The sequence below is a fragment of the Lachnellula hyalina genome (genome assembly GCF_007821495.1).
Source record: "Lachnellula hyalina strain CBS 185.66 chromosome Unknown contig00048, whole genome shotgun sequence".
Classification (NCBI taxonomy): domain Eukaryota; kingdom Fungi; phylum Ascomycota; class Leotiomycetes; order Helotiales; family Lachnaceae; genus Lachnellula; species Lachnellula hyalina.
The window spans coordinates 154,676-182,383 of NW_022157162.1; the positions used below are offsets into that span (position 1 = coordinate 154,676).

The following is a 27,708-nucleotide window of genomic DNA, read 5'->3' on the forward strand; positions in this document are numbered from 1 at the left end:
GAAAGATTCATGAAGCCGAAGCCAAAAGCCACTCGCCCATACAGTGAATCATGGCAGCGCCTAGAGAAAGGAGAGAAACTTCCAGCCCCGCCGAGACCATCGAGTTCCGACTCAACCTCGGGAGAGGAATTTCCACCGGGAAAGGACCGCGACTTTGGATGGTTTGCGCGACAGCGCGAGAGAGATGATAAGATTCTGGCACTCAGACGCGCGCGCCACGCTGCGAATCTTACCGATGAGGGCAAGAAGAGATATGATTGGAAGAATTGGAAGCAAGGCAAATATGTTGGGCCTGGGTCTGCAGTTTATGAGGAGCAGAAGAAGGAGAGTGTACCGCCTACAGATACACCTACAGATACACCTACACATGTGGAGGAGTTCAAGGAGAATGTACCGCCTACAGGTACATATATTATGCAACCGACTAGTGAAAGGAACTATCGCACTGCGGAGAAGAAAGCGAGATATGACTGGAGGAACTGGAAACAAGGCAAATATGTCGGGCCCAAATTTAGTACGACGTCAGTGGAGCTGAATGTTACACCTCCAGTGGCAGATTCAGATTCAGAGCGGACTTGGGATGTCGACTTCACGGCTCAATCCGTGATGACCAGCCCGAAAATGCGCATTGTCGAGGAAATACCAGCGGAGGATGAGCCGAAGAAGGATCCTCAGAAGAATTCTCCTACGATTATGGAAAATCCAGTCGAAACCCAGGGGAAGGAGGCCGAAGAGCCCGCACCCATGGAAGAAGAAAAGAAAAGTGTCCCAGTCAAAGTGGATGTGCCCAAAGAGGCTGAGCAAAAGGATGAAATGTGGGAGACACTGAGAAGTTTATCCAGATGTTCTACCCCTTCTAACCTCTCCATAACAAAAGCCACCCCAAAAGTCACTGGTGCATATATCGAAACACCAGCACCAGAACGTCTCTCAGACCCTGAGACATTTCCGGAGCAAGACACCCCACGCCCAGCCTCAGCCCCAGCCCCAGAGACTGCCGGCAAATACCTCAAATCACCAGCCCGAAGAGCAAGATTCACGAAGCCCGAGCCATCTATAAAACAAGAGGCTCCAACGCCAGCGCAAGAGATTACAGGCGCATACATTGAAACACCAGCACCACGAGAAAGTCCCAAGAAGCACGCGCATGAGGCCACAGAGCCCACCAAACCCAAACTCCACATCTCGGCCAAGCCACCTACCTTCAAAGAAGATCTGCGACGCATCAAGCGCGAAACGGACTACCAAGACTCCACCGACGACGAGGCGGAAGCCGTGATAGAGCCTATCGCCGATCCAACTATTGATCCGGATAAGGTTATACTAGGCCGGATGAGCCAGCAGCTGAAGATGACATCGTCGAGTATCAGGGACGCACGAATTGGCATTGAGCGGTTGGAAGAACGCGTCTCCGCTTCTAGCGTCGTATACATACGTCTTCCGCATATTCCGCGCTGGCTGTGGATGCTGTTGGCGATTATACTCGCGTTGTTCGTTACCGTTATGGCAATTGGGGCTTATGAGGAGCATATGATGGATCATGTTGTACCGGGCTCTGCTGCTGATTGGTGGGGAGGCAGTAATGGACCGGTCGTTCTCTCCTGGAGTGGGGGTGGGAGCGGGAGTGAAGGTTGGAAAGAACAGGGCTTTGGAGCGGATGAATACTTGTTTTAACGTGATTTTTCCTAGTTCGGTTTTACTTGGACGTCTCTCTTGGATACGGAGACTTCGCTGGGCTGGAAAAGCGTTTTATGGGTTTTTTTGTTTTTATAATTGGATGTCTCGTGGTTTTGGAGACTTTGCTGGAAAGGCAGGCGTTTTGTTTAAAATGTCTCATTATTCGGGAGACTTGATTGGAAAGGAAAGGCGTTTTGTTTTGTGTCTCATGATTCTCGAGACTTTGTTGGAAATGAAAATGGAAACGGCAATGGCAATGGAAGAGATACCCTGTATAATTAGTATAGACAAGAGAAGAGAAGAGACGAGAATTAAACTGAAAAGCTTATGTATATGCAGTGATCGCCACCCAACCAGTATTTATTCCTTTCAAGGAGATCCGTAACGCAAGTTGAAAGGATTTGAAGTCAATAGATGGGTTGGCTTAGGACTTTGGTGATTCGCTTGTGGTGGAATCCCCCATCAAGACCAAAAGGGGGTTTAAGCGAAATGGTCACATGATAATAGTTGGTCTCTTATGACGGTTTCTACCTTGAGGACAGTTTCAACTCCTGGGTCGGTTTATAAAATGTCTATAAATACACAATCTACTCGAAACTCTCTCTCTGTAACCGACACTATCCACGAACCTATTCTCCTTGCCTTTAAACTCTTCCTTTAAAACATCTTATTCGAGCGGATACCCGAACTCTCAGGCCGGTCCGTTTCGACTCTCCATCATCACTTCATCTACGCCGCTGGTACATATTCAATACCCCCATTCCAGACCCTAGCAATATCCAATGTCTGTGAAATATTCCGTAGTGGATCACTGCCTGGCTTGAGTAGGAGTAAATCTGCACGATATCCCTCCCTGATAGACCATCGCCCTATCAAATTATGCCAAATACTAGGCACCACCGTCGCAGCCCTCAGTGCTTCCACTTCACTCATACCCGCTTCTGTTAAGTATTGCAGCTCTCGATGTAGAGTAATGCCAATTGTATCGCCCACAAGAAAAGAGCCGGCTGCGTCGTTTGCGTCTGTTCCGGCGAGAAGCGGAACACCCGCATGCATCAGCTGTTGTACACCGGCCACTCCAGCTTGGTATGTCAAGTTCATTCCGCCCGAAAGGATTGATACGAGGGTCGCATTCGCCGTAACAATTTTTCCGATGTTTAGTGTCGGCGTCACATATTGCGCCTGCTGTTTAATGCGTTGTGCCATCTCCTCCGTGAGCGGGATATCGAACGGTACATGTTGGATGCCATTGGTCCTCGAGCGAATCGCGACTTCATACGAGCCGTAGTCCTGGGCATGGGTCATGGCGACCTTACCTAGCGCATGTGTCGCACTGACAAGCGCATCGTGGGTAGCCTGGTTGAAGCCATTCGGTTCTGCAATCAACTTCATATATTCCGACCCGTTCCCAAAGACATTAGCCACGAACTCCGGCGCTTCGGACGGTGAATTCACGAATCCCGTGGCTCCGAACACCGTTGCATGTGTGCTGTTTCGTGCGACTGCACCTTCCCCAGCCGTGAAAAAGGTTGTCAATCCGACTTGGTTGCGGAGGGCTGCGCATAGCGTGTAGTTCGTGCAGCCCATACTCATGACAGTAGTGATCCCGTAACTGCTTAAGGACTTCAGGCTGGCCAACGTGCTGAGGTGGATATGGCTATCAATCAATCCCGGGAGAACACCACCCTCCCCATCGATGGTATTGTGTACGCCGCGGGGATCGAAGGTGATGCTATCCCCGTCGATTACCACTGTGCTCGGTTCACCAATGGTCCATCCGTCGAAGACACGGACATTGGTGAGGGCTATTTTGCCTGTTGGTGGCGTGCTCTGGCTGCGAGCCCCCAGTAATTCCAGCTGTGTCTCGATGTGAGAGCCATCTGTTTCGTGCCGACCTGAGAGATAACCATTCACAGACGACGGTCCTAGTAGAGCTGTAAGTAACAAGTAGATAATGAACTGCATGATGAGCTTAACCCAAATGGCCGAAACACCTGAAGGATTGATGATGGAACAAAGAAATAGAGAGAGTCGAGCTGGCTTTCCCATTGTATCGTCATCACTCTTATACTTAAGTTATACACCCATGGTAGTCAGCCGTCGACACCTCATTTCGAAGGGTATCTCGTCATGTCATATCGTATAGGGGAGTCGTTCATCTGCCATTCTTCCCACCTCTCTACATCAACTAACTAACAGGTATTGAGCGACAGTAAGTAAGAATTCGGGGCACTCGTGTCAGCTTCTCGATGATCCCGATGCTCGTACTGTAGCTGGATGTTCGCGGTTGGGTTTTCTCCCGTCGGTGCCTCCCATTCATTGGCTGCTTCGTAGGGACATCCCTGCGTTCCGCCCATGGGTTTTTCCGCAGTTGACGACCAAACCCATCCCTCAGCCTCTTACTTTTCTAAAAACAAACGGAACATAATCACTACCAGGCAAAAAGCGAGCGGATTGGTAATTGGGGAGCGGTGTACATGAGTCGTCACTCCCTGCGGCCAGCGGCGGGGCGACGCATTCTCAATAACTATCTACTTCGTATAGATGTAAATGACTTATACGTCCCGTAACTTATAAGTAAATTGTTTATATATATCACAATATTAATTCTATATTTAATAAGCCGCAGGTCTATCTAGTACCTTAAGTCATCCAGCTATGTAAATCCTCTTAACTGAAGGCTAATTGCCTGACTGATTGGGTACTCCGTATCATCGTATAAATGTCCTTACGAGCAGCACGCTGACGCAACACTTCCGCAGTCTAGAGTAGATGAGACGCGTATATATAGATCTGGGTAATCTATATTAGACTGGACATATATATATAGATTTCAAATCCCCCAGAATTTGGTCTCAGCAGATCTCCAGCTTCGAAAACTCGACATCCACTATCCTTCCGCAAATTCCCCTCACAACATCCATCTTTCATAATGTCTGGGACATGCTCTGGTCAGTTGTAATACACGAAATATGAAGCATGAAGCTGACTTTTCTGCAGCCCGCGCCGATCTCGTGAACACCGAGTGGGACTTTTGTCCTTCCACCCCCGCTGCCATCCTTTTCGCGGTCCTATTCGCCCTTACCACTTTCGTACATCTCGCGCAGGGTATATTGTATAAGAAGCTATACAGTTGGGTGATCGTATGCTCTGGACTGGCTCAAACACTCAATTTCATCTTCCGGGTCATCAGCATTAAAAATCCAACAAATCTGGGTGACTACACCGCGTGGTTTGTACTAGTTCTGGCAAGTTATATATTATCACGTCGTCAAAAGAGGGTCAAATGCTAATTCTAAACCTACTTAAGGTTGCTCCGCTCTTTACAAATGCCTTTGTTTATATGGTGATGGGTGAGTTTGCTACTCCCTTAGTATAGTGTATCAGAAGCCGTACTGATGTGTTGTTCAGGAAGGATGATCTGGAATTATATCCCCGATGCGAAGATCTATCGGATAACGGCGTGGAGGTTTTCGACATACTTTGTAATTCTCGATGTCATGTAAGACTATCTTAAAAGCCTTGCAATACCTGATGCTAATCACGACACAGCGCTCTCATTATCCAGATCGCAGGAGCATCCTCGGCTGCCGGCGGCGGCAGCTCGAAAGCAAATCACCATCAACAGGTGCTAATTGGTGAGGTACCCCTCAATCAGTCCCAATTTCCACTAACGCCAATCCCTTCCAGCCATCCACGTATACATGGGCGGGGTTGCATTCCAGCAGTTCTTCATCCTCGTATTCTGCCTCTTCGCCATCCAATTCCACCGGACCATCCTCCAACAAGTACGACAAGGCGTAGAGGGAGCGTCAAGCGCACTACCACTATTATATGCAATCTACGCAGTGCTCTTACTCATCACGGTAGGTACCGTTCATCGATCCCCTTGTATAATGTACCAGCCCGGACAGGTATTGATGTTTAACTGCGTAGTTGAGAATTGCCTTCCGTCTCTGCGAGTACGCGCAAGGATTCCAGAGCGCGATTCCTAGACACGAGGTGTATGAATATTGCCTCGACTCGGCGCCGATGCTGGTTGCGCTTCTGATACTTAATGTTCTCCATCCGGGCCGTATTATGCCTGGGGCCGAGAGTGATCTACCGAGTCGCAAGGATAGGAAAGCCGAGGGCATTTGTTAGAAAGCTGGAAAGGACAGCGCGAGTTCTGGTTTGATGGTGTAAGAATGTGGTTTTGGTTAGTAGAGGAACAACGGGACGGTATAGTGATACTTTATAAGGAGTTTAGCAATGGGTATATAGTGATTTGCGAATTTGGTTGATTTCATAGAATTATCCTACGTTCTAATGCAATAGAATGTCATAGTTAGCTTGTGTCTTGTGCTCTAATATAACACACGTGAAGCTTAGATCACTGCCTGAGGAAGCAGAGTTGGTTTTATAGAAAATTCTAGAAATCTGGCCTAAATTGCCTTCTCCTGGCTGTAGTAGCTAGGTTCCTGGACTATTCTACAAGGGCCGACTAGTAATCAGTACTATATACAGGCGATAGAATATATATTAGATAGGTCTATCATGGTACAGACAGGACTGAAACTAGGACGGGTATCGCAGGCTACCATTCAACCACCTCCTCTATCGTCTGGCTCCCCAGATCGTGCCCTCCCGACCAACTGTAGGTCAGAGTCGCCCTCTGCTCATTGGGATCAAAAATCGGTGATACGTTCGATATGCGAGCCCAGCCTGGGACATCCTCGTGGCTTCTCACGTTCTGCAACCCAGCTTCTTCAATATCTAGAACTCGTTGAGCAACCTTGGAAGTGGGAAAAGCATGCCAAACCCCTTCTTTTCGATGGGATTTTTGAAGGAGTGAGATTGCTCTCCGGCGAATGATGGGGTCTCTACAGCGACAGGAGACCTGGAGAATAGTAGTTAGTACTCTCGCTGTGTGATTTCACCTGGTATATAGCTCATGACATCTTCGAACATAGAAACTATATTTGTTGAAAAGCTTACCTCAAATAAAGGTCGGACAAGGGCCATGTCAACGCAGTTAGTTGGCGTTGCGGCAGTTGGTTCTAGGTCAAGCTTAAGGATATCCTCCACCAGGGAGACGATTTTCCGAAACATGGGGCAGAAGATGTCCCAATCCATTTGATCATCGACCTTCGTTCGTGTGAGCGTTATCGCCGTAGAACCAAGCTCTTTCAGGATGCGCAGAGCAGCAGTGCCTTTCCTTTTTTGATGCGTCAGATTGTCGCCTCGAATGTCTAAGTAGGCATCATATGCTGAAGACCATCTCGCTAGAATGCTGCTGGATTTCTTCTGCCAGGGCCCAGCCTGAGGAACCACCGGAATTGTCTCATTCGTAAGATCCCATCTATTGTTTGTGGAGTAAGAAGCTACATGCCATTGAGATACGAGTGATTCTCGGGCCTTTGATAAACTCGAGAATATAGCTGGGATCTGTCGTTGCTGGGCAAATCTTTTCATTGACTCGTAGATTTCCCATTTCGGCCCAGTCACCATCTACATGGGTCAAAATACATCGTCTGCGCAATCTGGAGGCCTTACCTGGGTTACTTGATGGTCCAGACGCACGAACATGTCTTCGACCCTTTCTATAGACACATATGGACTTTCTGATGCTCCCAGGACATCATGTTCGTGCCGACGGGTTTCCTTGTTATACTTCACCTCACACAGTATCTTCATGCCACTCTGGACGTGTGTGATAGCGGCACCATAGCTGCATTGCATTGTCTACTAATCATCAGCAGGAATGCAGACTTTATATAAAAACGATTCACCTCAAGACATGCAAACAGGATTGAACATATCAGCCAAACGTCGATTGCTTGTTGGCCGTCCTGCGAGAGCGGTTCGACGAGGAGCTTGATTGCCTGACTATAGTTTTTGGAAGCAAAATCATCGGTCCATCCATTACTCTGACTTTGCATCATCAAGCCATTGTCTTGTTGAAATCTTTCATGCAAGGAGCCTAGAGCGAGGATTGCATGTCGAATTGAAAGATTGTGCAAAGCCGCCTGGAGCAGGAGCCTCTCCCAGAAATCCCCACCCAAGAATCCCGACAGTTGGGGCGCGGTGTTTTGTCGAAAGAAGTCAAATGACCGACGTTCCTTCCCCGTACCTTGGTATCCCATCGATGGAGATCGGCTCACTGCGCCTATCAATGCACTGGAAAGGACTGGCGGTTCTTCCGTGTTGGGCCCGTAGCCATCACATTTTCGGCCTGTCGAGAGACATGGATAGCAAGCTGGGCTGGCCTCATCACATTTCACTCGCCGTACTATCCAACCTTGTTAGTTTCGTCCAAATACTTTAATTTCCACCAGTGGAATCTCACTTCTGCCACCCGGTCAGTAAACCACGACACAGACACCGGCCTGCCGCCCGAGCATTTTCAGACGGACTGGGTCTAGACGGGAGGGATACCCACTTGCATGTCTGGCACCCCGATCGGGTTTTAGGTCGAAAGGCTCGTTTCCTCTGACCGGGAGCAACACGGGGCATTGCGGGTAGCTGTTTTCCGTGCTTGAGGGTGCATTAACATGACCTGGCGCACGGAGAGGAGATGGGATATGGCGGGCGTAAATGGGCGTTCCGTCTAGGCATTTATAACATAGGGCTGACTCTTAGTTCCATGACGGGAGACTCGCATATAAGATGGGAGCTATGCGCACGTAAGCACGTAAGCACACAGGGCTTAGACTCCTTCTTAGCTCGCCTCGCTTATAATCAGGGGAAGCAAATATCCTATACTAAGGTAATCATACTTCCCGCAAAAATTTGAATATAAACGTGATAGTACTGTAATAGCTTATTTGAAATGGACGATACTGAGCTTACAGGTGACAAAATAAAGGCTACGGAAGATGTCATTGCGCTTAAAGGTATGGAGTTCTGCTAGTCTCGCTTTACTGTTCAATATCTTCGAAAACCAGTGAATGTCTCAGACACTTCCCATGCTTCTTCTTTTCGGCAGCAACTAGGAATGACCGCGCTGAGATTAATAAAGAAGCTCCTTAACAAAATGAAAATATGCCTTGCTTACAACCTTAGCGCAACAGGAGCAAAGACTTTGACTTCAGTGTGAGCAATTACAGCGTCTAGAGAAGAATTTTGAAGGTAGCAGCGCTTTAGGACAACTTTGGAGTAAGTTCTCTGAAACTTGGCCCAACCATGACTCTCCTGCAAATGTCTCCATGTGGACATGTCTAAGCTTCATGGGAATTACTTCGAAACTCGAATTAAGGTCGCAAAGGACTTTTCAAGATAATGCGTATTTATTTGAGCATAGCAAGATAAACGACATCGATATCCTCCGGCAACTACTTCCGCCGAATAATCTAGCTCTCCTTTTCATAAGTTGTCACTTGACTTGAAACATGTTTTTCACATGTTTATAGAAGAACACTAATGAGAGGAACGTTTCTGAGATATCTGTCTGGTTATTGACTATGCATAAACTCCTACATGAGCCAATTTTGCTTTTACCGTGAATCTGCTCCAAAACGCCAACACCCGTTGTAATATGTGAAATCTCAAGCCGCAAGGATCTACTCTAGCATAGTATCCTCGTCCTCAACAACCTCCTCGCTCTTCCCATCACCCCAAAGCCCCTCCAACTTGAACTCCGCGGCCCACTCTGTAACAATTTCCTTCTGGTCCGCCATCGGCTTGCCATCGTCCGCCATCACGGCATCTGCACTCGTCGAAACAGCCAAGACAGGCGCGTCCATCCAGCCCTGAATCCGGCCATCTCTCCAATCTGTGATGACCGTTGTAGCAGCACTGGCTAGGTTAGGTACGCCGCCTTTACCGAGTCTGCCGCGTTTCCGCGCGACTTGGACGAGGAAGTCGGTTGTGGCGTCACCGTTGGTCGTGATTAGAGGAGGGAGACCATATACAGCGAGGAGTTTGCTTAGCATATCCTCCGATGCCGAAAGGCGTTTCAGCAGCAGGGTAACGGCTGGGACGGGATCCTCGATCATCTTGGGCGGGATGGCATTGAGTAGTACAAGACGGGCTTGTTCTTCGACTTTCGAGGCCTTGGAAGACGAGGTTTCCGAAGAAGGGAATACGATACCGGGGGAGTCGAGGAGCTTGAGCTTGGAGTCGATTTTTACTTCTCGTAGACTGGTCGTTACGCCTGCTTCGGCACCCACGGGACAGGAGTCTTGGCCTCGTCCGCCGAGACCGGCTTTTAGGGAGTTGATGACGGAACTTTTTCCTACGTTGGGGTAACCGATGACACCGACTGAGACGGCACGCTTGAGCTGTTTGGCAGCTGCAAATGATTTTAGTGCTTTGAAGAGTGTAGCGGATGTGCTTTGCACGGTGAGTTTGCGGTGGTTGAACGTATGTGCGTTAGGCGCTGGTCCTGATGCGCGGAGAGGGAGTGTAGGGAAGTATCGGCGAAGATGGATGAGCCATTTCTTCAGAACCAGTGCAGGGACAAGATCGATTTTGTTCAGGATGAGAATCAGACGCTTCCCACCTGACGCAGCTGCCATGACTTGGCGTTCCACATCTTTGGAGCGTGTTCCTTCTGGGTCTCGCGCATCGAGGACGTAGAGGATGACATCTGCTTGGTCGATGACTTGTTTGAAGACTTTGTCGAAGGCTTTGCGGGAGCCGTCTTTGCGTGTCCCAAGGCCTGGTAAGTCAACGTCGGATTCGGAGTCTGAATCATCATCCTCGTCCATCTCGTCGCTATCCTGGAGTTCATTCTCCCATTGCTTCGCACCGGCTCGCGCGCTGGCTAAGAGTGCAGCCATGGGGTTTGCGTCCTCGTCTACATCATCCATCTCGTCGTCGTCCATGGCCATAATATCCGCCTCATCTACGCCTTCCATTCGCGCCTCTACTTCTCGCTCAACCTGCTCTCCGGTCTTGGTGGCTTTTGCATCTGCTCTGCGCTTTGCAGCTTCCTCGACTTTGCGACGGCGCGATTCTTCGATCTCGGCGAGGATTTTGTCTTTGTAGGGGAAGAGGTTGGGGATTCCGGGGTCCTTCTTTAGTTTTGATCGCCATTCTGGATTCTGTGGAGAGCAGATTAGTATTGGATACTTAAATACGAGGGATTGCTTGTGGGTACGGACTTGCTTTGCTTCCTTGCGAGATTTCCTTTGCTTCTGCGCTGAAGCTTTCTCGATCTTATGGCGCAGGCGCACAGTCTTCCTCTTGCTGGTAGGCTCTGGGTGACAAACAATTAGCATATAAACAGACGATTTTCTCAGAATGAACTTACTTCCTGGTTTGTTTCCTGCCATTGTAAGTTGTGTTGTGGGGTTAGAAAACGGTGGCCGTCTTAGAGGGGACTTTGTGAAGTTCTTTGAATTTTTATTTTCTTATCATTATCAGTGGGGCTACACGTGATCTACGCGTCCAATTTAGGAATCTCCGATAATCCGCTTGGCCCCTTTCAAAAATTAGACCCCTCCCTACTCCAAGTGAGAGTGACGGATAGGCTGTCCCAGTTATTCAAACACACTTCTTCAAAGTCATCTGCTCGATTTTATATATTATCTTACCTCAACCAACCACCAGAAAGGAAGAGGATAAAACCAAGTATCATTACTCGGAATTTCATCCGTCTGGTTATAGCCCAAAAGGGAATTTTGTTGCACTTCGCACTCATCGAGGAGCGCGTCTCGAAATTTCGACTTGTTGTCACTCTCGCTTGCTCACCACCCCACCTCTCACCCACCCCTCGACCGTTTTCGACAAATCAACTTGTATCTTAAAGCCCATATACTTCCCAATAATTAACGCAAAGTGAAAATCCTGCCATCTACTCAGAATGGGGTCAAGTTCGGCATCTTTCTCCCTGCCTCCCCAAAGAGCCACCTTCAAAGGCTTACTCTTCGATATGGATGGTGGGACGCCCGACGGACTCACCAACTTCAATCCACATCATTAACATTTGATCTCAGGAACCATAATAGACTCAACAGCAGCAGTTGAGAAACACTGGCATACAATTGGTAGCGAATTAGGCGTAGACCCCAAAGTAATCCTGCAGACATCCCACGGCCGTCGCAGCATCGACGTGCTCAAACTCCTAAGTCCGGAAAAGGCGAATTGGGAATGTAAGTCGCCCACCTATCTATTCTTTCTTGTATGTCATTTACTGCATCAGCTTCTCCGAAGGAGGAGTGCAGAATATTGTAGTTATTTTCGTATTCAGCCCCCTGCCAATATTGCAACTTCAGCCGCGATTTGGGGGCAGAACTGAGTTGTGTTGGGGGCTAAGCTAATGTATTATACACAGATATCAAGCACATGGAAGGCTTGTTGCCGAAACTGCATGGCGGTGATGCAGTTGAGATTCCTGGGGCTAGGGTGCTGCTGGATGCGCTGGGGAAGGTCAGTGCCCCCTGGGCGATCGTCACGTCGGGTACTACCCCTCTCGTAACGGGATGGCTTGGTGTGCTTAAGCTGCCGCTCCCAGAACACCTGATTGTCGCGGAGGATGTGGAGAACGGGAAGCCGGATCCAGCCTGTTATGTGATGGGTAGGGAGAAGTTGGGGCTAGGGGCTGCTGATGAGGTGTTGGTACTGGAGGATAGCCCTGCTGGGATCAAAGCGGGAAAGGCCGCTGGGTGCAAGGTATTGGGTGTCGTTACTTCACACACCGTTCAGCAAGTGGTGGACGCAGGACCTGATTGGATTGTGAAGGACTTGAGCAGTGTTAAGCTGGTGGGGACGTCTGATGGTGGGGTCGAGCTGGAGATCTTGGATGCGTTGGATCTGAAGTGATGATTGGATTGGCGATGAGCTAGATTTAAGCATGGACTGACACCTGCAGATTTGAGGCATTAGAGAAACATCTACATGGGCTAGAAATAGAATGCGTGGCGTTCGAGTACAGACCTGAAAAGTGGTCCAAGGGTCATCTCATCGTCTGATGTTTGCACAAGAGACCGCCATCGCCATCGCCATCGCCAAGTGATGTACAGATGTCAGGTAAGTGAGTGGTGGATGATTCTTACCTGCGTAGGCACAGTACCATTGCAGATGATGCAGTGGAAGTGTTATTTTTCAAAAGAAAATCTGCATGCCACCTTCCTTTGCCAACATGCCATTCCTGAGTTATCCTCGGGGAGTGGTTTGGCTCCCTTTGATAACAGAATAGGGGTTATACCCATGTTATTGACATCCTTGATCGCTCAGATTTCTTCAACTCTTGACTGGTGGGAGAAAGGGGGTACATCACATGATTCGGTATCTCGTATCTGAAGTTTTGCATTCTTTAGGCAGACTTGCTGCTTAGGAAGGACGTTTGTACCGCTCCATGCTATTGCAAAGAAGCCCAGGCGCACAACCAGTGAAGTAAGATCAAGAGATAGCATCCGTTTCATGACGAAAAGTACTCTCCATCTTTGACTATGCATCACCTCGCGTATGTTATATATTTTCTCTCTTCACAATGCACGCAAATGGGCTTTTCGAAGGTCCATATGATAGGTTAGAGATTGGAATGTCCGTCCCTCCTGTAATTATACTAAGGCCGAGAGTATAAAGTGGATAGAATGGTAGGAAGAAACAATCAACAAAAGAGAGTAATATCATTATATTACTTGTAACCACCAGCTGTACTTCCTAACTTTAAAAGACTAAAATGGAATTGGTGTGCGTAAGGTATAGATAAGCCATCAAGGTTCTATGCATTCCCTGTTCTTTAGATGAACCCAAGTCAAGCACCAAATTTGAAAGAAGGTAAGCAAGCACAATAAAGGGAATTATCAAAACACACTGACACATTAAACAACCAAACAGATAAGTTTTCTACATTCAACCGTGATAAAAAAGCGCTATAGTACCCGTACGCTCCGCCCCCACATCCACATCCAATCTAAGGATCGGAGTCAGAGTAGATCAAAGCAAGGAGATATGCACTATGCTTATAAAAACTAGTTACCAACGCCTATTTCGCCATTCCGTTCCCATATTACCCCACAAATAAAGAAACTCGATAAATACTACCCCGTACTATGCAAATATCATCAAGCATATATATATATCCCGCCAGAAGGAAAAATCTCTGCTCTGATGAACGACACTATAATGGTATATTGCATATTTTCTCGTAATCACTTGAAGAAAAGGCGGAGTTTGCCGGGGTTATGAAGTAAAGACATGCACTTACTCTGCTAGGTAGATGAAATAAAAATGGAGATAAAGACCGTAAAGTGAAGAGTTACATGAAGGGCAGTCTGTATTTACTTACTCCGTACTTGTATATATAACACGGTGCATTCTAATACCTAGCAGAGCAGAATCGAGGTCTTAAATTTGAATGCTTTGTTTAGAAGGCGAAGCTTACGGAGGAGAAGTTCATACTTGATTGCTTGCTTCTCAGGTTCTGGAAGGAGCCAGATATACAAGCTTGTTTGCTAATCTAATCCAATACAGTCCTAATTCTGGACCGGTAGAAGCATGTTTCGTATATTTAACATTACAAGCGAGCAATCAACCAAATGGGTTCGTTGGCAAGACAAAGTGAAAGAGAGGTCCTGAAGAAAAAGGGGGTAACGGACATCGACATGGCACTTACTCCATACTCCACACTCGTGCGCCATTCAGCAAAATACACCAGGTATAAGTATTAAGTATGCATGGGTGAATTAAACAGCAGAAATAAAAACAACCAAGACAGGTATATTAAAAGTGCGCAACCAAACCAGCAAGCATAGTATCAACACCCAAATCAAACAGACCTGAACTAAACCAAGTTAAAATACGAATATACCTGGTGCTTTATCAAATAAATCCAAGATATCTTTAAAAACATGCAAGTGCGTGAAAAAGTACAGCTTCACAGTAACAAGGAAATCATCAACAATACCCCTCGCGTCAATGCAAGCAAGTATTGTGAGAATCAGCGAGGAAAGGACTTTAACACGGTAACACCCTCAGATCAGAATGCGATAGGATACACATCATCCCTCTCCCTCTTCCTCGCACATGCATAGGAAACAAATACCAATCTCATCGGAAGATAATTGGAAAGAGGTTTGCGTAGATCGAGCATTCATGTTATAGACTTGACGCTGATGGTAGACTGTTAAGGGGTATGTGATTTTTTTTACAAGTAAGTTGCAATTGTTTATGCATAGATTAATATAGAAGTATGGAAGTAGGAGGAGTAGGGTATGTTGATGTGGTGGATTAGGTATGTAGATTTTGGACGTATGGTGGGTGGGTGGATGATCGTTTGGGAGGATTGGTTAAGATGTATGTGTGTATGTATGTGTGTATGTATGTGTATGTGTGTATGTGCAAGGAGAAGATTTAGGCTTTTGATCGAATTATCTTAAGGGGGGTTTTTAGGGAAGGCAGCTATTTTTATTTCTACAGAAGCAGAAGCAGAAGCAGAAGCAGATTATTTACGTCATAAAGAATGAAAGATTCAAGAATTAGGATTCATGCTATAACAACCGCTCTTACATCTATCTGATTCTGCAACAACAACGAATGAAGATATGCCAAAGGGCCTCCCACCATCCCTGAATCTCGCTTGTGCATAACAACAACAACAATCATCTGACGGTCACGCTTCTCACACGAATATAACTTAATTTAGGGGTATGTACCTAAGGTACCCGCCTTGGGTAGACAGAAAAGCATTTTCCCGCCCAAGATGACTAAGCCTACCCTACGACTAAAGCAGAAAGTCGCCGACCTATGTAACGACTACAAGTACAGTGCAACACGAGAAGGCAACGCTTGGAGCCGGTTGTGGAACCTCGGCACCAATGCACCGGTATGGACGTGCAGCAAGCAGAGAGAGAGAGCGTCGCAATTTCATTATGTACGGGGTACGGAGTAAGGGAAAGTGCTAGTTATGCATGTCTCGCCATGCTTGTGACAGAACCAAGGGATTGGATGACAGTATTACTGAAAGCTGCGTTTCTCGAATCAATGGGATGGAATGGATGGATGGATGGATGGATGGATGGAAGTAATTTAGGAATCGAGCACGCCCAGACGTAGCTGAGGTCGCCGACCCCTGTAACAAACGCACGTAGTACGTTGGAACGCGACGATTGAACGCTTGCTTGGGACCTCGGGACCAGAGTGCTGGTAGGTATGTTGCAGCTTGCAATTTGGTGGTGATGGGGTTTGGAAGGCAGGCAAGCCGTCTGTGGGACTCCGGGACCAGAGCACCGGTACATGTCGTGATAGTTGAGGGTGATGGGGAAGGTCGCTTGACGTGAGGAAGGAGAGGAGGATGAGAAAAGAATGCAGGAATAAGAGAATGATCTCCTGTGTGATAATTTCCAAAGGCGAGCTGAACGGTCCGGAGAGGAGAAGAGATGAAATTGGTGTAGGACGAGATGAATCCCGTTGCCTGCAGTGCAGCTGTGGTACTCCGAGACCAGAGTGCCGGTACGCTATCGGTCTACTCTAGGGAAGACGTGTATTTGTCATTCTCACACCATCACAATGTGACAGACTGCTTTTGACATGAAAGTACAACCGATAATCAAACGTTGGGATCATGTGGTCATACATGCCTCGGGAGCAATGCAGAAGGGCCGAGTCGCTTGGTTTGTTCTCTGGCAAGAGCCCGCCCTCACAATACTGTACTGTACACGATTTTCCGTTGAATCGGCAACGGTCGAATCCATACCCGTGTTAGGCAAGGAGATCACTGTATCGCCATCCCTTCATGTCGCGCAGAAAAGGGGCCTGTGCAACGCAGGGGTAAAGTAGGAAGCTGAAATATCGTCATCGATGCTGTGAAGGAAAGACATTCTCCTCTTTGATTCCACGATCGAAGAAAGGCGCCGATGCCTCTAGATACGAGCTCACTTGGATATTTATTCTCCATCGGACTTTCTGCCAGTCTACTCGTACAGTACTAATGCCTATCGCGCTTGCGGGCGAATGCTACCGGTAGTAAGGTAGTTTGTGTAACAAAAACATGGTGTAATGTGAAAAATGGAAAGGGGCTGGCTGGAGAAGCAACGCTGTGAAGTATCTTGCGACTAAGAAGAGTTTACGAGTACGAGAAATTCGGATGAAGATACAATATGTCCCGTACATGTGGATGATGGGTCGCCATTCCCTTGGTAGCTTTAGGCCAACAATAAGGCGAAATTGTGAGTTGTAACTAACCATCGGGAACCAATAAAGCCGTTTGTTGGCGCCCGGAAAGCTGCCATAGATGATGGCTTGTCCTTGTGTGCGACGGGGGCGCGAGCCCGAGTCTCTGGTTATGGGGAACCTCGGGGATGTAGTGTTGCGATGCGGGAAGCCGTGATAACTGACTGGCATGAGAGCTCTCAATATATCGAGTACCCCTGATGAAGGGATGGGATGTTGGGAGCCGATGCAAGGGGCATGATGATGATGTGGTTGTGTTCCCATTAATTACGTGTTATGGGTACGTGGAGCCGAGTCGTGAGTAAAAAACTTTATGAAAGAATCCGTTGGACATCCGATTAAAGTTGCAAATGCAAACTCGAATTATTTTTGGTAAAGAGGAATAAACAAAAGACACAAGGGAGTTTAGAAGTAATATATCGCAGCTATTTTTGGTCCTCAGCTGGATATTCCTTCCTCCACGACTAGATGGCATGGCTCTATAGCGACGCCACCCACCACTTTGATACTGTAAACAATGCGGCTCTCAAACCCAAACTTGACTAGTCACCTGAACTCCTCAAAAACCGTACTCGCATGATCTCTCGCGGCAATCTGGGTCTAAATATGGAAACTGGCTTTCAAAGCGGGATGAGGGTCAGACATCTCTCTCTGTATGACCCTCGTGTGGGATGTGGCAGGATTGGCAGGATCTGATTACATGAGCCAAGAAGGAGTGCAGTGAGGGAGAAAGGCTAATGACGATCTTCTTGAAAAGCAGGTAAGCAGATAGAAATTAAATCAGAAGACGAAATAAAGGAAATGCGAAACAGGGTGCAAGTGCATTCTGGATATATTGCACGGCATGATGCAGGTACCGTACAATAAGATACGAAGATTGAAGTTAAACCTGCTTCTGCCCTCTACGTTAGGTACTGGTAGCTGGCTTTTCAGAGGGCGGGAATATGCATTATTGGGCGCTGTTCCTGGGGTACGTACGCTTCTGCAAGAAGGCCGAGATAGATTGGTATCGTTCGTATTAGTGAGTTGATCCTATAGTAAACCTATGAATCTGACAGGTACGGAGGAGTATCGTGGGGCATGCGTATGAGTACTGAGAGCGTGTAATCCGTAGTAAGGTTGCTTGTACCAGACCTGCGTCCCCTGTACATACCCCCCTCCTCTTCTCCCCTTTTCCCTGCATTTCGTCGCGTGGCCGCAATGACATTTTATGACATTCCGAGATCTCGCCTTAGTTGTTTACAATAGTCGCTCGCTCCGTTCAGGATGGGGACCGTGCTGTCCAAAGCGTACTCCGTATATGTGATTCGGATTACTTGATCGGTCTTCATTCTTGCGAAAAGGATCATGCGATGCAGTGCAGTGCGGTAGAGTAGCAGTCGTGAAGCCCCCGTATAGGCATGCACAAGGTTCGAGCATTCGGATCAAGCCCTATTGAGAAGAAATGGTGGTATTCTACCGCTGCCATGTGGGGACCTGGAGTCTATTCCCAGGAATGCAGTTGCCATAACCAACCCCCAAATACAAATATCGGTCGTCTAGATCTTGACCTCGCTTTGACCCCTGATCAACAGCTGCAAAGCATTTAGCCTCTAGGTTTTCAATCCCAGTTGCCACGCTGTTTTTCAGCCAAATGGTGCCATGATTATTTCGGCTTTAGGGGCCAGCACGTCTAGTCCAGTCAGTCTAGCCAGTGAGGTGCCTTGCCTTGCCTTGCGGGAAGCACTCAGGGATATTGAGCCTATCAGTGGGGCGAAATACACGGAGCCTCTGGTATCTTTTCGTACTCAGCCCAATGGTAGCGCCGGTCAACGCCAAGAGGGTTACATCCAGTCGACGGAAACGGGAATACTACCATGGGGCACGGCTTCGCTTCTGGTTTGTCGGTACTCGCACTATGCCTTTCGCACCCATCGTCTTGGAGATGGACGGCGCAGGTGCCGTGTTCCCGCAGAAAGAAACGAGGAAAGTCACCTTGTCTTGTCTTGTTCGTCGCTCGCGCGCGCCTACCAGGAAGAAAGAAAGAAAGAAAGAAAGAGGTGGACAGACAGATTGGAAGGCAGGCAAATACGAGCATGGCATGGGTATGGATGGGCATGGGAGAGAGAACACACGAGGAGGGTGTGAGGCCGCGACTCGTAGGTACAGTAGAGAGGCTATCCTGCCTGCCAACACAGAAGGATGGGGAGATTACAAGATGGAGCCATAGTGGCCTCAAGGCTCATCGTTTTACGATCAACTACTGTACTACCGGTATATCGTCACGTAGTTAGTACACCACAGCAAGTCTCGAAAAGGCCGAGAGAAGAAAGACAAAAGACAATGGCATGGTAGTCCGTCTTATCTAACGTTTGACGCTTCGAGGGCTAGATCGCGGCCGCATTACCTGAAAGCTTCGGAAGTGGCCGAAAGAAGCTTTGGGGAAGCAAGCCGCCGCTGTTTCTGGCTCGGATCTTTCTGCCCATGCCACATTCTGATAGGCTTCTGGAGAGGGCGTAGACCAAAGTATATCCCCACGATTTTACCCATTCTGGCCAGTCCGGCTCTCTTGGATCCCGAACATGGATGGTACCGTAGCTTGAAGAATGCAAGCACTCGAGGCTGATCTGTGGCGACCACTACTACTTCGGATGGTACGAGCGGAGTCCACGGCGAGGTCTGGGCACGCAACAGCCGCTGGCCCTTTCGCTGCTCTGTCCATTTGTGGGAGGTTGGAATAGGAACATGATGTCTCCCAAAGTTTGACTCATTCTCAACATCCATTCGCAGATGTGAACGTGAACATGGGGTTGACGGGCGGTCTAATAGGATTCCCGATTATGATTATTATTATTTGGGGGTGGAAAACACCAGCGCACAAAATGGCAAATTTGGCTCGCTCGTGGACCCGGGGACCTTCCTTTGACCTGTGCATACGGCGCGGCGGCATGAGATTTTCTTAACTGCACATCTTATTATGGACCATGTCTTATCCGGCTACTTTCTATGGGCAGCTAGCTACCAATTGGGCTTGCTACTGTATGGAAAAAAATCAAAATGAAAAGCTTCAAAAGTCGAGAAAAAGCATCATGCCATTTCATCAGGCAGTACAGCTTCTATTCTTGATGTTTTTCTCGCATGCACAGGGCAGAGAGGCTGCGCAATGCCAATGCGACGGTACTTAGTATTTACGGTATTTTCATACCTCCGCACAAGCCTCCCTTCTGGACTCTGCACCGCACATCTCAGTACCACGTCCGCTGTACTGTACAGTTGGTGGTGGTTGCCCTGCAGTGTATTTGAGTGTTGCTGGCGCTGCGGGCCAAGCCTACATGATGCATTCGCAAGGAAGGGAGGGGAGGACAGAACAGAACAGAAGACAGAAATAGGACCAGTGCCCCTCGTACCACATGGGATGCCATTCGAGCTCATCCATCATCCCATCCCATTCCATCTCATCCCATCTTCTTCCTTCCCCTTGTCACCCGTCACGCCTCGGGACCCCAGGATTTATGTTAGAGATCCATGGGTACCTCACATCCCATGCATCGCATCGTATCTCACTCATGGCAGTGCAATCCATCGCAGCGCTACTCCGTACTTCCCTACCGTAGTTCTGCGCATCCCAGATTAGCTGGCTTTAACCAGATTCATGATGATATCACCAAGCAGAATGAGTTCTTCAGATGGTAGATGCAGTGACGATTGTAATTTCTGAGCCTTGCTTGGCTTGGATCGCTCGGCGAGGTGGAGCGCCGAAAGGTTTCCTGCATTAAACAAAGATTTGATCCGAGGAGTGAACTTGTATATCCCATCCCATTCGCCCGTCCCCTTGGCCCAAAAAGGGTTTAAGCACAGCGGCTAGTGCCCGAAGGGGGTTGCGAGCACTCGTTTAAGGTTCTTGGCTGAACGTGACGGTGACGAGACGAACCCACTTGTTGCGAGCTGCTCTGCTGTTCCGCGGGCGCCGGACGGAGCAACCCTCCCTCCCTCTAAACCTAGGTACCTCCAAGCCAAGGCCAGCGCAAAGCTGCGTGGCGGTTGCGTTGCTCTGGCCTCTGCTTTGGAGAAAGATCCTTGTCCGTACCTGAGCATTACACCCACCGGTTTCCTGCAGAGGCTTAGAGTAGAGACGACTGAACCAATAAGAATCAGTGGAGTAGGTAAGGTTCGCTGCCATGTTTAGGCGAAAAGGAGATCATTATGGTACGGTCAAATCGCATCGCATTGTCGCAATTGAGGGGGAAGAAGAGGAAGGGCAAGGGAGCGGCGGGCCTTGGGCTACTGAAGCCACCAAACCACTCCACCACTGCGTATACTCCGTACCAATAAATTACCAGTTACCAGAGTCCAGGAGTCTGGTCTGCAGAGGCAGAGGGCTTTTTTAGTTATAGTGCAGTGCAGTACATACAGTCCAGTACAGTCCAGTAGAGCAGTCAGTTACTCCAGCCCCTACCGAGTACTGTACTGTACTATACTATACTGTAGCAGGCCATGTCTTACTTCCTCCTGTAGCATCTACATCTACCAGGTCACCAGTAACCAGAACCGTCCACATCCACCAGGTCCCCCCTCCCCCTCCTCTCCCTTCCCTACCCCCGTGCAGCGGTAAAGGCGCCCCATACCCTATCAGCGTGTCAGGGGATTTTGCGCCAGGACCCCGTCCCCGTCCAAGCCTCCAAGGGGCAGAAAAGAGGAAGAGCTCTGCATGTGGCCCGACGCCGACGCAGAACAGCGGCCGGCATGCTTGCCCTGCTACTGTAACGACCTAAGGTATCTAGGATACCACGCGCTGAATCGCTGAATTCATCACTGGCCCCCCAGCAGTAGTACTCCCGTACAGGCCTGGTGGGCCGAAAAGGCAAGCAGCAGGGGATGCCATACCCTGCCAAGCCACTGCTCCTATCCTCGACAACAGCAACGGGATGGGATGGGATGCTCGCAAGACTTCAGATCTCACTCACCCACGCCGCGCTTGCACACTTCATTATTTTCCTAGTACATACACACATAGCCAGTGAACCTTGCACCATATCTTCTTTTTCTGCCCTCTTCTTTGATTTAGCTTAAAGAACAAACCTCTTCTCTTTTCCGCATCAAGAGTCGAGCCCGTGTGCTCCACAGTACCGGTAGAAGATCCCCCAGCTGCATTGTATATATTACACGGGACCTCCTGGTTATGACCTTGACCTTGTCTGGGCGCTCAGGTTCCAGAAAACTACAGCCACAAGATCTATCGCCAACGTCAAGCGCCGTACGTCCCTATTTCCTCTCCACCAGCTCCTCCTCCCTTTCTTTTCACAACTCCACATCACCCTTCTTCCCTCGCCCTGTGCTCTCATTAACACTTCATCGACAGCGTCTCCCTTCATTCCTTGCATCTCGGCCCTCCTATGTGGTATTGAACCAACAGCTGTTCATCCGCTCCTAATAATCCCTCCCACCATTCGTTCATCAACACTGTACCTAATACGCGCCCTCTTCCTAACCACTCCAGCCAGCGCTTCGCCCAGCCTTGTCCTTCAACTCGCCTTTCGATTTGTTCTGTGCAATTGTTTGTTCTCTTGCTATTCAAATCTACCTCCTAATTACCGGAGCATCGAATTGCGCGGCCGTCTTTGATCGAGTCCTTTTAGCGTTCATTTACTCTCGCTCACATCAGATACCGACGAACCTCGATCTTTACCTCGGTCTTTAAATGTCAATTCTCTGCAGCAATACCCTTTAATCTACCCAATTGGATAGACGTGTTGAAGAAGAAGGCTGTCCTTGGTTTACCCAACGCACCTGAAGTCTCTTGATTTGTAACAGGTGTATTCGAGCTCCAGTCTCGAAGTTTGGGCTCCATCGATTGCCGATCATGGACTTCCTAGACCCCGTCTATCATCAACAGTTCTCTCACCACCACGAGCATATGCCTCCGCAGGGGATGCCGGTATACAATGAAGCGCAGCATAACATGCACAACTATGCCATGGCACAACAATCGGCCTCGATGATGGCCATGGCCCCTACGACGAAAACCAATGAGACAAAACCCCGCCTGGGCAAGGATGAAGTCGATATCTTGGAACGAGAATTCAAGAAGAATCCCAAACCAACGACTCAAACGAAAAGGCAGTTTGCGGAAGATATGGGGGTGGACTTGGCGAGGATCAATGTAAGTTCAGCTCTTCCAGCCTCGCCGTCTTGCGTTGCTAATGAAGCATAGAATTGGTTCCAGAATCGACGAGCAAAGCGGAAGCAGGAGAAAAAACAAGAAGCCTACGAAGCAGGACAAGCGCAGGAAGCATTAGGATACTCGGATGGAGCCTCGTCGCCCGATTTCAACTACGGCAACACATATTTCAACGACAACTCCATGCTTCCGCAGTCGTCAGCACCGTTTCCCATTGTTACTGGCCCTCCACCACCTGTAGCTCCGTTTAATCCCCAATATAGCGACCCTTCTAGCGCGAGCATGGAGTCGCTGCAACGGACAATGGCTGCTGCCCAAGCGGCTACCCAACAACACGAATTCCACGGTAGCTTTTCCGAGCAGTCCGACTCCCTGGTATCTTATGCTGGTTCTATGATCCAAGATTCCTCAAGTGGCGACCGAGCTCAGTTTCCTCCCCCAAATAGCACCATGGCCCATTTCGAAGACAATCAATATTCGTTCCCGTCCACTTTTACCAACAACGTATATCACTCTCCACAGTCCGCAGGCGAACTCCAGCCTTCGCCAGTGAAGACAGCTAACCAGACCCACACTGCTTTCATCGATTACTCTTGCTCTGGCTCGGATTCAAATGGTTCGCAAACAATAACCACTTTCCCCTCCCAGTTACTGGGCCAGGCACATAGTGGCCTTCCGTCTCAATCCAGTAATAGTATAAACAGCCAAAGCCCGGAGGAAAGTAATGGAGGTAGCCTTGCACTTGCTTTCAAGTATGACATTGCGGAATCTGACGAATCTTCTGACTCTCCTCCGTCACCTTCATTCAAATCCCCACCTCCCCCAACAAACATCGCTTCGCGCCGAAAAAATGCCGTCAGGCCCGCAGCTCTGATCTCCGAAACCTTGCAAAATCGTCCCTCAATGGGGCCAAGAACAGTGTCTCATGCAGAAGGTTTCCGTCGCCCTATTGAGAGCCCCATGTCTTCTCCCATGCGTCGGATTGTGTCTGCTGGAGGGAATCGAAATGTTCTCACTGGTCGAATCTACAAAACGGGCTTAGAATCAGCACAGCGCTCGCCTATTAATCTCGGTGGTTTTTCTGATGCAGGAGCTTTCATGGAACACAACTACCATACCATCCGCAACCCTCCCTCCCTTTCCGCTCTGTCATCTTTAAATAGCAGCCTTGCTCCACCAACGCCAATGTCTCCTCGGGAAAGGGAAATGAGTCTGGTCAAGAGGGAACCTTCGAGATCGACAGCATCGCCTCAGGAAGGAAGCATGAATTACGTGTTCAATCAGGGCGTACCGGGATGTTTCACTTCAATCGAAGGGGACGACCAGAATCTGGCATCGCCCCCAGAGACACCACAGGCTCAGATGACAATGCAATCGGGGAATAGCTGGGCGAATGGGTCCGAGTTTCAGGAGAAGCAGTGGAGTTATGAGGTGCCAGATGAGCCGCTATTCACCCCAGCCCAGGGTGTCTTCCCTTTGGAGCTCCAGATGCCACAACCTCAGTACCTCTCAAATATGAGCCAACCTGTCACACCTGCCTTTGGGCAACAGTTCAATCCATCGTTCATGTTTGAAAACGAGTCGCCACATTTCAAGAACGATTCTCCCCAATATACGCTGTCAACTCAGAGCCACTCTGAGTACTTGTTTCCTGATGGCCAGAACCACTACTCCATGGGTCTTTTGACTTCGCCCTTGACAAAGCAAAAGACATTTCAATTTTCGAACACTACTGCGGCAGACTTCTCCGAGAAATAATGCGGGGAGGGAGTCTATATGTTTGGAGTTTACGGATCGTTTCCCCCGCTCTTCTAGAGCTATACCCGACGGAAGGCCTTTTGCCTCCGCCACTATGTACAACAGAACATTTTCCTCCTTCCGGCATGTTTAGCGCTTGATTTTCACTGCCTGAGATGGCATCGACACTCACTTAATGTAATCCAAGGCGGCACTTATGGCGTCAATTGTTAATGTTTACGATATACGGAGGGGCAGATATACCCAAAAATAAATATAGCGATATCAGGGAGGTGCGTTGGGATAGGAATGATTTATTTTGGGTCAAGACCAGGCGTAATAGGACAGGATGGCATGGATGGGTGGTTGATTCATGTGTCGATTAATGACCATGAGTTTGGAGCGTTAAGTGCATCTACAGCTAAATGATCAGAGTCAAAGTCGGAGTCAGTAGTCGAGACGGTTGGATTATAAGTGGTTCTTCAAAATAGACGGTTGTCGAGTCGGATCCAAAACAATTATTTCTCCAATCCTTCCTTGTATCATGATTTCGCATTCCATCGGCAGCAAGGAAAGGAGGCTCAAATCCAAGATCAAAAAGTATTCCGATTCGGGCAATCCTATGCGGCTTATCATCCAAAGATAAATTTCATCTCGTCTTTATACGCCCAGCTCAACATTCCCTCCGATGTAGGAGCTGTTGGCTGGCGTTTGCAGGGATTCCCTCTCCACCCAGTAAGTGCCGTAGTGCCCCTCACTCCACAGTGCCGACACAAAGCGAAGAAGCTCTTGGATTGCTCAATTGAATAAACAATATAAATCATTCGATAGCAACCTCCCACTCGCAAGACACGACCAGCCACGAGATCAGTTCGCTCATCATCCTCGCAATTGCAGTCTTCTCTTCCACCATGGCTACTAAAGGGCTTAGAGGCCTTCAACCTATGCGATGTCTGCAATCCACTTCAGCGTTACCCCGCATGGCCAGAATGTCGACCATTGCTTCTTTCAAGATACCCAAGGTCTCTAACGAGCCAAATGTTAGTTTAGCATCATACTGCAATTGCTGCCAAAGGCTAATGTTCAGTAGCACCATTATACCAAGGGATCCTCCCAACGCGAAGGTCTCACGGCCGCCCTTGACAGGCTCCAGCAAAAGGTTCCCCTGGAGGTACCAGTTGTTATTGGAGGCAAAGAAGTCAGTATCCAATGGCCCACTGGTATAGCTGATTGCTAACTTCACAACTATAGATAAAAACCTCCTCGATCTCCACTCAACAAAACCCCTCAAACCACTCCTCCACAATCGCCGCCTACTCCAACGCCTCCCCCTCCGACGTATCCTCCGCCATCGACGCAGCTCTCGCCGCAAAGCCAGCATGGGAAGCCCTCCCCTTCGCCGACAGAGCCGCCATCTTCCTCAAGGCTGCGGATTTGATAGCTGGGAAATACAGATACGAGATCATGGCCGCGACGATGCTGGGTCAGGGCAAGAACGCATGGCAGGCTGAGATCGACGCTGCTGCTGAACTGGTTGACTTCCTCAGGTTCAACGTGCAGTTTGCGGAGGAGCTATACGCGCAGCAGCCGGCTCACAATTCGCCGGGTGTGTGGAATAGGGTGGAATATAGGCCATTGGAGGGCTTTGTTTATGCGGTTACGCCGTTCAATTTCACGGCTATTGCGGGCAATCTTCCTGGTACGCCGGCATTAATGGGGAATGTGGTTGTTTGGAAGCCTTCGGATTCCGCCATTGCTTCTAACTGGTTGCTCTACCAGATCCTTCTTGAGGCTGGCTTGCCGAAGAATGTTATCCAGTTTGTTCCTGGAAATCCGGAGGAGGTTACAAAGGTTGTTCTTGAGCACAAAAAGCTGGCTGCTCTTCATTATACGGGGAGCACGGCTGTATTCCGCAAACTTTATGGTACTATTGCCAATGGTGTTGCTGAGGGCAGGTACCAGGGATACCCACGCATTGTTGGTGAGACTGGAGGGAAGAACTTCCATCTTATCCACCCATCCGCGGATATCGAGAACGCAGCCATTCAAACCGTTCGTGGAGCATTCGAGTACCAGGGTCAGAAGTGCAGTGCCACGTCCAGAGCCTACGTCCCGAAGTCCGTCTGGCCACAGTTCAAGGAGAAATTGGTCAAGGAGACTTCAGCACTCTCAATTGGCGCACCAAACGACCCCAAGAACTTCATCGGCCCGGTCATTCACGCAGGATCTTTCAACAAGCTCTCAGGCGTTATTGACGATGCTAAAAAGGACAGCGAGCTCGAGTTAGTTGTCGGAGGCAAGCATGACAACTCAAAGGGCTACTTCATCCACCCAACTATCTATGCTACAACCAACCCCCAACATAAGCTGCTATCTACCGAACTCTTCGGCCCTATCCTCACAGTCCATATCTGGGACGATACCCCCTCCGATGCCTTCTCCTCTATCTGCAAGGTCGTAGACAGTACCTCCGAGTACGGTCTCACAGGCTCCGTCTTCGCAACCGACCGCAACGCTATCCGCTTCGCCGAAGATGCGTTGAGGAACTCTGCTGGAAACTTTTATATCAATTGCAAGAGTACTGGCGCTGTGGTGGGTCAACAGCCGTTTGGGGGCGCGAGAGGGAGTGGTACGAACGATAAGGCGGGTAGTATGACGTTTTTGACTAGGTTTGTAAGCGCGAGAAGTATTAAGGAGGAGTTCAGTTCGACGGTCAAGGTTGAGTATCCTAGTAATGAGGTTTGAGGGGGAGGATCGATCAGCCGGGAATTTGCAACGAAAGTGCAACGAGCTTTACAGGGCATTCTGCAGTAAGTAGTCAGACAAGATTTCTACGGTTAGATGAGGAACAATATCAAGCTGGTGGGAAGGGGTCTCATTATGCAAGGCATGATTCAACGAAGATGAAGATACATTGCATCGAGCTTAGGTATATAAGTAGCGAGCACATGATGAATGAATGAATGACATCAATTGACTCACTCCATTATAACATATATATATATATATACTAGGTAGAGGCTACTGGCATTCCTCAT

At 48.7% G+C, this 27,708-nt stretch overlaps 7 protein-coding genes across 7 annotated transcripts; 4 read left to right on the forward strand and 3 right to left on the reverse strand.

Annotated features, from left to right (window-relative positions):
- Nucleotides 1-2,406: 2,406 nt before the first annotated feature.
- On the reverse strand, nt 2,407-3,642 carry LHYA1_G003233 (uncharacterized protein; the record flags this gene model as incomplete). The annotated part of the gene is made up of 1 exon (XM_031148207.1): nt 2,407-3,642. One exon carries the CDS (start codon nt 3,640-3,642, stop codon nt 2,407-2,409), a length of 1,236 nt encoding a protein of 411 aa, XP_031006226.1.
- Nucleotides 3,643-4,609: 967 nt separating this feature from the next.
- Nucleotides 4,610-5,820, forward strand: PUG1 (Protoporphyrin uptake protein; the record flags this gene model as incomplete). The annotated part of the gene is made up of 7 exons (XM_031148208.1): nt 4,610-4,628; nt 4,678-4,958; nt 4,988-5,030; nt 5,089-5,179; nt 5,230-5,315; nt 5,368-5,543; nt 5,614-5,820. The coding sequence occupies 7 exons, from the start codon at nt 4,610-4,612 to the stop codon at nt 5,818-5,820; spliced, it is 903 nt and encodes a 300-aa protein (XP_031006223.1).
- A 433-nt stretch (nt 5,821-6,253) lies between these two features.
- On the reverse strand, nt 6,254-8,172 carry LHYA1_G003235 (uncharacterized protein; the record flags this gene model as incomplete). The annotated part of the gene is made up of 5 exons (XM_031148209.1): nt 6,254-6,556; nt 6,655-7,167; nt 7,213-7,401; nt 7,449-7,948; nt 8,028-8,172. The coding sequence occupies 5 exons, from the start codon at nt 8,170-8,172 to the stop codon at nt 6,254-6,256; spliced, it is 1,650 nt and encodes a 549-aa protein (XP_031006224.1).
- Nucleotides 8,173-9,218: 1,046 nt separating this feature from the next.
- On the reverse strand, nt 9,219-10,934 carry NUG1 (Nuclear GTP-binding protein; the record flags this gene model as incomplete). The annotated part of the gene is made up of 3 exons (XM_031148210.1): nt 9,219-10,703; nt 10,740-10,858; nt 10,913-10,934. 3 exons carry the CDS (start codon nt 10,932-10,934, stop codon nt 9,219-9,221), a joined length of 1,626 nt encoding a protein of 541 aa, XP_031006222.1.
- Nucleotides 10,935-11,464: 530 nt separating this feature from the next.
- Nucleotides 11,465-12,423, forward strand: GPP1 (Glycerol-1-phosphate phosphohydrolase; the record flags this gene model as incomplete). Its single annotated transcript, XM_031148211.1, has 3 exons — nt 11,465-11,540; nt 11,598-11,753; nt 11,936-12,423. The coding sequence occupies 3 exons, from the start codon at nt 11,465-11,467 to the stop codon at nt 12,421-12,423; spliced, it is 720 nt and encodes a 239-aa protein (XP_031006238.1).
- Nucleotides 12,424-22,615: 10,192 nt separating this feature from the next.
- Nucleotides 22,616-24,691, forward strand: LHYA1_G003238 (uncharacterized protein; the record flags this gene model as incomplete). The annotated part of the gene is made up of 2 exons (XM_031148212.1): nt 22,616-22,915; nt 22,967-24,691. 2 exons carry the CDS (start codon nt 22,616-22,618, stop codon nt 24,689-24,691), a joined length of 2,025 nt encoding a protein of 674 aa, XP_031006240.1.
- An 890-nt stretch (nt 24,692-25,581) lies between these two features.
- Nucleotides 25,582-27,415, forward strand: prnC (Delta-1-pyrroline-5-carboxylate dehydrogenase, mitochondrial; the record flags this gene model as incomplete). The annotated part of the gene is made up of 3 exons (XM_031148213.1): nt 25,582-25,710; nt 25,761-25,868; nt 25,922-27,415. The coding sequence occupies 3 exons, from the start codon at nt 25,582-25,584 to the stop codon at nt 27,413-27,415; spliced, it is 1,731 nt and encodes a 576-aa protein (XP_031006241.1).
- Nucleotides 27,416-27,708: the final 293 nt, after the last annotated feature.